The following is a 12,008-nucleotide window of genomic DNA, read 5'->3' on the forward strand; positions in this document are numbered from 1 at the left end:
CCTGAATGGAAATCCAGTAACTTTTCATGATTCCAGTAATCTTGCAAGAAGTTAAATATGATATGACTACTTTTTTACATTAGTGCAATGATCCAACATGCTGAATCAGTACTGACCTCAGTAAAGTGATCAGGTGTGGATCTGTCACTGACAGCTGATCTATTTGGTTGTAGTGTTTTTTTGTTTTTGTTTTTTTAAAGGTTTTAGGAGGATGCGTTTTCACTTTGACCAGGCCAGTCTGACTGTATGTTATAGAGGGGCAAACAAGAAACATAGGAAGAGATGGGAATGACTCATAGGTTCCCGGCTGGAGTTCAAGTGGGGATTGTTATTGTGTTTTCAAAATGGTGCAGTATTGAGGGAGTAGGCTGCAGACAGCAGTCGCTAAAAAAAGACTGTAATGTAATTCTATCCAGGCAACTTCTCACCGTGGGCTCCTGACAGAAGGTTCACAGGAGTTTTGGTGCCTTTTGAAAGTGTTGGCCACTTTGACATTTTTGGAGGACGAAAACCAACCTTGAGACTTTTCTACTATTACTCTTACTCGAGAGGTAAGTTCCACATTGTATGGTTCTTACAATTAAATTTGTTGTTAACACTACTTTGTAAAAATACTGATCGCTGCATATCCTAAACTGTCACGATCAGGCTTTGGCTTCTGTGTGTCTTTGTGTAGCTCCACACCCTCCTCACTCTACCTGTCAGCCACTCCCTCAGCACCAGCCTAACTCCCTTTACCTGCCTCTGATCACTAATCAAGCACTCCCTCATCAGCACAACTCCCCTCGCCTGTTCAAGCCACTATTTAAACCCTTGACTCTCAGTCACTCACTGCCAGATCATTGCCATGTCTACCCGCCCGTTTGGTTTGTCCTGTTCCCGGTTTCCCACGTCTGCCTGCCCTGCCTCGTCCTGCTGGATTTCCCCTCGTCTCTTGTCTCATCCGTGGATTCCCTGTGCATTCTTCCAAGTGTCCTGTCTGATTTAAGTTTTCATTAAATTCCTGCTTCACTCTACTTCTGGTCTGGTCTGCGTTTGAGTCCTCACCACACCCCGTAACACTAAACTAAGTTATCATCACTTAATTTATATACAATCATTTTTAATCAATTTATTATAGGTCAAGAAAGTGTATCATGTGTAATATATTCTTAAATGTTTCACAGAAAAATGAGACCCAGAAGAGTTTTTGAATTAGTTTTGAATTAATTCCCTTTCATAATATATTAACCAGGTTATGGGGTAATTGCCACCGAAACCATTGAGCAGGGAGAATTCTTGCTTGAGTGTGTTGGAATACACATCACTGGTTTGGAAGGAGAAGCCCTTTTCAAAGAGTATTTTGATACAGATGCAGCATTTTTGTATTTCTTAAGTATTTAAGTACTTAAGTAGTATATTCTTAATTTAACCCTGGTTATTGGTTATGTTCTCCTGCCTTCTGGGTAGCCATTTAAATGAATACAGTGCCAAAACTAAACTTAATATATCCACTAAAGTTGATTATTTTGTTTAATACTTTGATTCATAAACATTATTTTGAAAAAAATCATGTTTCAAGAGACTTCTTTCTTCACTAAGTAGCCTGTTAATAGCCCCCCCTACAGTCTGAAAGACAGGCTTGGGGCTGCAAGCCATTCACATAATGGAGTGTTTAAAACAACGTGTATGAATGAGTCATTAAAATCCCTGCTCCAGCCTGCAGGATCAGTGCCGAGCATGGACTTAAACACACACACGGTCAACTTCCCACTTGGCTAAAATTTAAAAAAAGAAACCAGAGGGTTTTAGACATGATTTTAGCTTGATTTAAAGCATGACCATCAGGGGACCTAAAAAATGTCCCCCGTTTGCGATGCCGTCCCATGTTGTACTGTGTAACGACACCTAAGTCCACTGTTAATAGGTAGGTGTAAGTGCACACACGTGCACACACATGCATACACCAACATCAAATGAACACAACCCCTGACTCTTTGTTCTTTGACTAAACGGTTGTAATTGTCATTTATTCATTGTTTTTTTCATCTTTTTGTTCTCATTTGTCTCGTAATAAAGGAGATCACTGGTGCCATAAAATGTCTTGATCAGGAGCACAAAAATGCTAGTAGCCATAAAATTTTCTGATATTCTGGCCAAGAAAATACTTTGATACCTGTTGGTCTATTGAACTAAGAAGCTCTCTGACCATGGAGAGAGCCTGGGCCAGAGAGGAGGCTTCTTCTTCATCATCTGGAAGAGAAATAAACAAGCAACATGACTGTGGAGGTACAACAACCTAAGGCAACAGACAGTGCAGAAAGATTAATGTTAAGCCACTGTTGACATTCATCAATGTCAAACCTTAAACTCATAGACAGACAAAAAGTTCTCCTCCATGAATCTATCATAGAACCAGCAGATCTAATATTCCTCTCATAAAGATATTGCACAACTTAATTTTGCTTTTCATCTGTGCAGTGTAGCCTACACTGAATCAATCAAATGTCATTTAACAAGGAAGCTGCAATAATGATTTGTACTACTTTATAATAGACGACAAATGAGAAGATTGGAAGGAGCTGATTGGCTGGCCTGAAATCCATGTTACCATGATGCCAACGGTTAGACACAGGTAGAAAACATCTCATTTGTAAAAGTAAAGCAATTTATGTTTTATATATTACTATTAAGTATTGTAATACAGGCCTGTGTTGTGAGCAGAAACATGTTGGAGACTGTCATAGTGAAAACGCTAATTAAGTATGCGTTGGCACTGATGTATTAGGTGTGCATGAAAGTGACTTTTAGTAGGTAGCTTAGTGGCATCATTGTCATAACAGAGCAAAGAAATAAAGTCAAAGTTCAGGGTAAATCTCATCACACGTCTCAAGACTATAGCTTTTATTATTCACCCCAATAGTTTAAGAAACCTTTATTTAAATAAATAAATTGATAATATAATGAATCATTATATACAAATAATTCAGTGTTTGCGCCCATTGGCAGTTTATTCACCATCAGTTGTGGGAACGTGGTCAAAATATGACTTTATAACAGTAATTTATTTATTTAATTTAGCTCTCCTTAATTTGATCGCTGAAGCAAACCTGTTGAAAACGCACAACCTTTACTCTGAAGGCGAGTTGTCTCTGTTTCCGACTCTCAACTTCCTTTTCATTATTAAATTTTGATAATGGAACAAGCTGACATTTTGGCGCGCTTAATTGCATTGCACGTGTTTATTCAATGCAACAATAACACAGGCCAAGCATTAATCGCGTTGAGGCAGCATCGGCTATCGAACAACAAACTCACACGTAGCAGAATACATTTACATGAACACAAGTAGACCAATGAGATTAGGTAATACTCCTAAACTGACATTGTTCATTATTAAACAACGTGAACAATGGCAAATTAATTCAACTTCGTTCACGGACCACATGCCTAGTGTTGCCTGATTTGACTTTGCCATAGATTATAAACCTATTATGATTGGGATTATTCACCAGTGGTATTATCCAGAATGCGCTGAACAAGGACAGGATACTTGGAGATCCGCTGAGTCACCAACAAGATGCACTCCTGAACACCATGGCAACGTAGCAGGGGTCCGCGACTCACCCGCTGCCCAGTGACAGAGAGAGAGAGACACACACTGACAAAACTACCATGGCTGACTTTTTTTTTTCATTTAGTTTGAAAGGCAACCTTGAGGATAAGACCACTGTCTTGTAACATACATAAAATAAGGCAAATGTACTGGAAATACCTGAATCAAAATCTTCTATACATACTTCCCTATTTATGGCGAGAATGTCGAATTAGGCTACCACTGAAGAGGAGAAGCAGTTTACATTACAGTCATTTAGCAGACGCTTTTATCCAAAGCGACTTACAATTCAGAGTCTATCACATTTCTACACCATAGACACAACTACGGGAGCAATTTGGGATTAAGTGTCTTGCTCAAGGACACATCGACATGCGACTAGCAGAGCCAGAGCCGGGGATTGAACCGCCAACCCTCTGATTGAAAGACAGCCATCCTATCCACTTAGCCACAGTCGCCCTGTGTTTACCAGTTTACTGCCTAATCTTCAGTTTACCTCTTCTGTGCTCAACTCAATCAACAGCCACCTGCCGGATACTACAAGTATGTGTGGACTGACAAAGGCCCCTGTTCTATTCCAATCTCTAGTGAGCAATAGTGACATTATCTTTGTTTTGGTTTACTTTGATGGCATTTAACCATAGCCTGTATGTAAGAAGTAGACATAGTCATGTGACGTCACCCATTGATTTGTGAACTCTGGTTTTGAAGCCTTGAGTTTTGCATTTTGGTCAACGCCATCTTGGTTTTTGGCCATCTCTATCTTGTTTTTTGCAAGCAAAAGTGACACGAGAGGGTGGAGCTGAATACAACACTGAATATGATACAAATAGGTGACAAAAATGTTTCAGTTAACTTTTGTGAACTGAAAAGACAACCGGCTTTATGATCTATAATACTTTAGGACGATAATTTACTAAATGAACACTGTGCTGTATTGAAGAGACTTCAAACTAACAATTGACGATATAAACTCATGCAATACAATGTTTACTGAGGTAATAAATAAAATAAAGAAGTAGGGACCTTTTGTAATAGACTTCTATACTTATATGCTCTTTACTAAACTCAATCTATACTTGCAACCAGAGGAGTTAGAAAGAATGCAACTTTTCAGAAACGGAGATGGTCGCCTGCATTTATGAATTGAGAATACTGTGTGTTGTTCATCAAGGCAGAAAAATGTGAGTTTCCTGTGTCTATTGTATTGTTCCCAGGGTTCATTGTGTCACAAAGTGCACACCCTGACCTTTCCTAACCCAGTTTGTCAGTTCATGGTGGAAGTGGACAGGTCAGATGTTGGGGTGGGAGCGATCCTGCCCCATCATCAATGACCACAAACATCCCCTTATGCCATCTTCTCCTAACAGCTCTTCCCCATATAGAGAAACAATGCCATCAACAACTACCTGCTTGCAATTAAACTTAAGATATTTCATGTAGGAAGCAGAGTAGCCTTTCCTGAAGTGGACTGATTGTAAGAACCTTTAAAACAACCAAGCATCTGAACTCCTTGCAAGTTAGGTGGGCCCTATTCTTCAACCAGTTCAACCTCAACTTGTCTTATCCCCCAAAGCTTTATATGACCAATTTGTCACTTCCAGGCCTGCAGAGATCCTGCCTGCCTCCTGCACTGTGCTCCTTCCAGGGACATCAATCATAAGGTGAAGTAATCACACCATCAAGATGTTCCAGTGGGGAATGGCTTCCCACGTTGTAGTGGTTTTCCCAAATTTAAATCAAAAAGTTGCATGAGTATCACACCCCACAAAGGATACAGGCAAACAGAATACAGATACTTTACCCTCGGTTATTTTTTTCAACACACAGATTCATAAATAAGGGCAGAATAGTCAAATCAAATGAACTCAACCACACCACAAATTCAATATTTAAATGTTATATTAAAGCAAAAGAAAACATGCTTGTTTATAGTTCAGTCCAGTTCCTCTGCATCAGTTCAGTTTATAAAAGAAACACAAAATTCCTTTTGCCAGTACAACTCACTTCAGGTAATTAAAAAAAATACTCCACTTTGGGATTTGCAGGTGGCCAGCTCACAAACCATAAGAATCAACAAACTGTGCAAGCCCCTTTCACTGTGATGAAAAAATAAAGATCCTGTAAGTTAGAATAATGAGAAATTTTCTCATAATTATCACTTAGCATCTCATAAATATGACTTACTATCTAATAATGATTACTTAGCATTGCATAAGTATGACTAAGCATCTCATAAATATGACTTACTATCTCATAATTATGACTTAGCATCTCATAATTAGGACTTTGGAAGGTACCTTCTCCTCCCTCTCTCTCTGGCTCTGCAGTAGCACCGAGATCAAAGATTGGCTGATGGTATGCCACTGTGGTTCAGCGGCATATGCCGATCACTGGAGTGGTTTGCCGCTGTGTACCGTGTATTGCCTAATGGTATATTATGTGTTAATAATGCAAGGTGCCGTTTGAAAGTGGAATGGTCGAACACAACCACACATTATATTAATGTCGCAGAATATTTGAAGAGGCATACATGGTATATTATGTATTATTCATCATAAATACTTTAAATGAGTAAAGTGTTATGGTGTGTTTCTCTATTTAAGGCAGATCACTCAGGTCAAGCCGCACAAGCAGCATACCACTATGATTCAACGACATTTGACGTTTCACTGGCGGCATACCACTCCAGTCTAGTGGCATTTACCATTAAGTGCCGCCCCACTATTGCACATACGCTGTTTTCTACCGACATAGATGTGATTGGCATATACGTTGGGGTATTTTTCTCTCCATGATCTATTGGATTGTCTAAAATGACAATTTATGTGTTGATTACATGAAAAATAGTTTCACTGTATGGCATGGCTCGAGTCTGCGGTGGTAGGTTCCTAAACATGCCAGAAGGGGGCACTGTAGAATTACAGACCAGAGGTGACAACATTATGTCTATAGTGCCCCCTTCTGGCAGTTATAGGAACATACCACTGCAGACTCGAGCCTATCTGCCTAACGATCTGTCTCGGTAGAAAACTGCTTATAAATGATAAATGGTAAATGGACTGTCCTTGTACGCTTTTCTAGTCTTCCGACCACTCAAGTGCTTTAACACTACATGTCATCATTCACCCATTCACACCCATTCATATACTGATGACAGCAGTGGCGGGCCGTGCATTTTATACCTGGGCCTTCACTGCTGTCCTGCAGCTGAAACACAGCTACGGTCATTATTTGTTTCGTGTAAAAATGAAGCCAACACCTATCTGCAGAGAATACGCCGGGAGTGCGTCTCCTCTCTGCTCTGACTGCAGCTGGGACTGCAGCGCGAGTTACCGCCTGTGAGCTTTGGGGCGGCAGCACCCGCTGCTTGTTCATGACAGTAACTGTAGAACGGTAGTCCTTTAACGTCACAAAAGTCTCCAATAACACCAGAACAAGTCGCTAGATTTGTCACTAGTAGCTTTTGACAAAAAAAAGTCGCCATGAGGGTTTAGAAAGTCACCAGATTTAGCGAGAAAGTCGCCAGGTTGCCAACACTGGCACCGGCTAAATATGTCCCTAGAGCAACACTGGATGTAACAATGGTTCCTATCACATATAAAACCAAACAAAAATCCATCTTCATAAAAACAAGTTAATAAACAAGCATATTAAAGCTACTGCAGATGTAAAAACAAACGCATTTAACTTACCAGAGCTGCTGTTCACTATTTAGCTGCTGTTCCTCCTTTCTTTGTTAATAAAGAGTTTAATCTCATGGTTGTTCAGTACATCCGTGCATTTTAGTTCCAGTAAGAAGTCCTTCTCGATTCACGGACGCCAGTGAAGACAGTCGAGCCTCCCCAGTTGTATTTCTTGAATACGTTTTAATGCGTTTGAGGCTGAAAATGTCTGCTGGACAGAGGCAGCAGCCCACTGACCAATCACGTACTTGTAGGCCAGCTAGCAGGCTCTGGTAGTCAAAGAATACGCCCAACATGTCAAACTAAAGATCTGATTGGTTGAACAGTATGACAATCAACAATATCGTCCCCATTCACTTAAACTGCAAAGAGATTCACTTGTGAGTCTGCAGGCCTCGGGCCTCTGTTCTTACCTAGAGACACAGAGGTGAGATCTGATTGGATAAAAGCTCTACTTAAAACAAGCTGCACTGGAAGCAGAGCAACTGAGGAAGACAGTAGCTGTGCAATGAGAAAATAAGATGATGGGGAAAATATTATAATACATGTAGTGTATTTAAGGAAAAATATTAAATTATAAAATAGCTATAACTTTGTGATTCTGTTTAGGCCAGCAGAGAAGGCCTTGCAGGCCCTGACAGCCCGCCACTGGATGACAGGGGCTAACATGCAAGGAGCCACCTGCCCATCAGGACTATCTAACATACATATAACATTCACACACTGAAGGCACATCTACGGGAGCAATTTGGGGTCAAGTGTCTTGCCCAAGGACACATCGACATGGACTAGCGGAGCCGATCCTCTGACAACCCTGCTCTAATCAGCCACAGTAGAGCCCCCTTATAAGCCAATAGTAGGGCGTCACTTAACTTACTAAATAGAACGAGAACAGGAACTTACTCATGAAACAATAACTGTTCACAGAAACAAGTTAAACCTGAACTTAATGAATAGAACGAGAACATGAACTTACTAATGAAACAATAACTGTTCACAGAAACCAGTTAAACCTGAACTTAATGAATAGAAAGAGAACTGGAACTTACTGACATAATCCAGTTGACCTGAATTTACTGATACTTTACTATAGAGAGAGAATTAGAACTTACGAATAAAACAAGACCCATTATTGCAGGTACACAAACTATGTAGAAATGCACCAGGAGGAGAAACCGCTGCTTCCTGCCTGTTCCTTAAATTGTCTCCAGTCATGGCTGCCTTGCCATGGATGGTCCCCTCCACCACATCTAGTTCCACTAAGTCCCCTTTTATAAGGATATGTTGTGGAGGCACAGATGTTTTATGTAACTGCATAATGTTAATTAAAGTTCAACTTAAATTAATTTTAGTGCTATATGAATGTTTTATAAAGCTTTTCATTCATTGTTTTTCATTTATTGTTTTTACTTTAAAAAAAAGAAGATTGTACCACTTTGCTGCTTGTTTTCCCTATCTGCTGCTCAGCAGTTTATGCTCTAAACCTGACTACCACACATCTGGCCTTGGCTTGATGCCGGTTCTACCTTTTCTGAACTGGGTTTTGTTCCGGCTCCTCGTATGGGGTCATCACGTTGATGGGTGTGGCCATGCATGGATAACCTCCATCCCCAAAGATGAACCAGCCAAAAGGTGTTTAGAGCTGCTGTACATAAATGGAGCCCCACCAGGAAAAGAAAAGTACGACTTTAATTTTTAATTGGAATGTTGAAGAATGGATTGTTAAAAATACCTTCTGAGACAAACAGCTTGTCTTGTTAGAAATGTACTTATGATTATGGATTATCTTTGAAATCGAATGCCTCCGACACCACACGATAAGAAGTGGTACCGGCCAGCCAGGTGTAGCGACAGGATGTTAAAAGTTAACTATCGATCTATAGTGGGCAGTTTTGACTACAGCCATCACCTTCAGAAGCTGATTTTGATTTTCCGTTACGGTATGAGTTTGCCAGTGTTAGCAAGAATTCCCCAAAAAATATGAACAGTCTAATTCTACTAAAAATTGGGCAAGAGATGCCAAAAAACAGCTGGGACAAACCACGAAAAAAGCAGGTGGCAACCTCCGGCTCTGAAAAGTGAAGCCAGAGCTGAAGTGTCTTAAACCTGCATTCTCTCGTATAGCACTCAGTTAATATAGAAGTCTATGAGAAAATGACTCTACTTCGCTCTTGATTTATTACCTCAGTAAACATTGTAAACATGAGTTTATGGTCTCAGTCTCTAGTTTCAAGTCTTCTTCAATACAGCATGATGTTCATTTAGTAAATTATGGTCCATTTAGAGTCAAACAGACCATAAAGCTGAGTATGCTTTAGGGCGTGGCTACATTGTGATTGACAGGTTGCTACCATGGATTGTCTAGCCTGGGAGTTGTCCCTGTTTTCTTCTGACAACTTTAACTCTTTCAACTAATGAAAATGAATTGTAAATGGTCTTGATCAGTGCTTGGTTGTTCCTAACTCCACCATCTTGTGTCACTCCTGGTTCCGAAAACCAAGATGGCGATGGTCAAAGCGCCAAACTCGAGGCTTCAAAACCGTTGTCAACTCACCTATGGGTGACATCACATGTTCTCATACCAACTGGTATACATTCTGACACTTGGTCTGGACCCTTGGCGTCCCTTTCTAACACATCAAAGTATGACATAGTATAATTATTCATGTTTGTTGACCTCCACTCGTTCGTCTCACACGGACAATCAAGGGTGCCTTGTGCATCGGTATCAGACGCCAGGGGGTGGGACAAAGCGACAGTATTTGGCCCTGATACTGAGAATGTGCTGACTTCTTGTATAGTCTATAAAAAAATAGGCAGGCCCAACATTTAGGCAGGCCCAACATCAAATAATGCAAGCATCGTTATTTGATGCATTGGTTTGAGAATGTGTTGCGGCCCTTGAAGAATTTAACATTATTTTATATTTTTCTAAATGTTGGGCCTGCCTATTTTTCAGTGGCTTCAAGCTGCAAACTATGACACTCTGCAGACTGTGGTTGACGTTAACTTGACTAACTACACTCGCAAGTCACTTGACTAACAACTGACGTGACAAAATATCAACTTTACTTTTAGTTTCACACAGAAACAGGAGTAGCGACCTCCAAGATGATAAATGTGTTTGTTTGACTTATCCACTTCCCCTCCTTCCACCCTGTCAGAATAAGAATCAGAACCGTATATTGCCAATGTATGTTTCACATACAAGGAATTTGTCATGGCGGGTGGAGCATAACATTAGGCAATAACATTAACAATAACATTAAACAATCAACAACAATCAACACAGTGCAAGAAATAGAAACATATTAAAATGTATAATAGAATATAGAAGAATATAAAATAAAGTGCATAACAAACAGATAACAGTACTTTAAACAAGTGTAATGTAAGTATAATGTAAAAGTGACAAGTGTATTTAAATATGAAGGGATGTGCAGGGGAGTGACCGGTAGGAAATTGTCCTGGGGATGACAGAGTCAGTGGGGGACCCGGGCTCTGTTAATGAGCCCAACTGCAGAAGGGAAGAAACTGTTCATGTGGCGTGAGGTCTTGGTCCTGATGGACCGCAGCCTCCTACCAGATGGAAGGGGCACGAACAGTTTGTGTCCAGGATGAGAGGGGTCGGCTACAATCTTTCTTGCTCGCTTAAGGGTCCTTGAAGCGAACAAGTCCTGGAGGGACGGCAGATTGTAGCCAATCACCCTCTCGGCAGAGCGAATGTGTCACGGTTTAGGCTTTGGCCCCTGTGTTCCTGTGTCTGTGTGTGTGTGTGTGTTTCTCCTGATTGCACTCATCCTACTCACCTGCCCAGTCCACCCAGCTGCCTTCAATCTTCTCATCACCCCACACATATATACTCCCCTGCTTTCCCTGTTCTGGTTGTCAGATCATCTTTGTTCGTTTCCCTGTCTGTTCCAGCATTGTGTCTCCCTCGTGTCTGCTCTGTGCTCCAGCGTTTGGTCCTCGTGTTTGCTCCTGGTTTGTACCTTTGCCTTTTTTTTGTTACTTTGCCTTTTTTTGTGACTTGGCCTTTTTTTCAGTTTTGCTCGCTCCCTGTTGGAGTCGCTTCAAGTTTTTGTTTATTTCTCTTTTGATGACCAGTAAAGATTCTTATTTCTAAACTTCACCTCGTCTCCAGTGTCTGTGTCTGCGATTGCGATTGTGTCTCTGATCTGCCCCTTGGACGTAACAGAACGATCTGACCATGAAAGACTCAGCAGACCAGTTTTGGGGAACCCGCTTGGCCAGGGGAGGGCCTCGGAGCTTCCAGAAAGCTAACCCCGAGCTAAGCCACCCTTCCACCTCAACAGACCACTGTTTGGTGCGCTTTTCCCCAGAGTGGTATGAACAGTTTATGGGATACCGCCTTGTCCAGAAGGCGAACCGTGACGTGTTGGACTCAGCGGACCAACATTTTGAGTGCTTTTCTGCTGAGTGGTATGAACAGTTTACGGGAACCCGCCTGGCCTTGGGAGGGCCTCATGGTTTGCCATCTGACTCCAGCTCCCAGTGTCCGGTCGGAGGTCCGACCGACTCCGTATCGAGCTACCGCCTCAGCGCCGCAGTGAGTTCCTGTTCCTGCCGCCGCAGCGAGTTCCTGTTCCTGCCACCTCAGCGAGTTCCAGTTCCTAGCGCCGCAGCTATCCCCAGAACCGGCCGCCGCCTCAGCGCCGCAGCTATCCCCAGAACCGGCCGCCGCCTCAGCACCACAGCTATCCCCG

At 41.5% G+C, this 12,008-nt stretch overlaps 1 protein-coding gene across 3 annotated transcripts in view; it reads right to left on the reverse strand.

Annotated features, from left to right (window-relative positions):
* The window catches only part of arhgef2a (Rho guanine nucleotide exchange factor (GEF) 2a), a 60,633-nt gene that overhangs the window by 25,923 nt on the left and 22,702 nt on the right, over nt 1-12,008 (reverse strand). For all 3 annotated transcript variants that reach the window (XM_076105684.1, XM_076105686.1, XM_076105683.1), the window contains exons 10-11: nt 3,492-3,609; nt 2,156-2,232 (exon numbers count right to left, since the gene is read on the reverse strand). In XM_076105684.1, coding sequence (XP_075961799.1) covers nt 2,156-2,232; nt 3,492-3,609 — 195 coding nt within the window. The remainder of the gene's footprint in view (nt 1-2,155; nt 2,233-3,491; nt 3,610-12,008) is intronic.

The sequence above is a fragment of the Anarhichas minor genome, unplaced genomic scaffold (assembly GCF_050575085.1).
Source record: "Anarhichas minor isolate MPS153535 unplaced genomic scaffold, ASM5057508v1 ptg000033l, whole genome shotgun sequence".
NCBI lineage: Eukaryota > Metazoa > Chordata > Actinopteri > Perciformes > Anarhichadidae > Anarhichas > Anarhichas minor.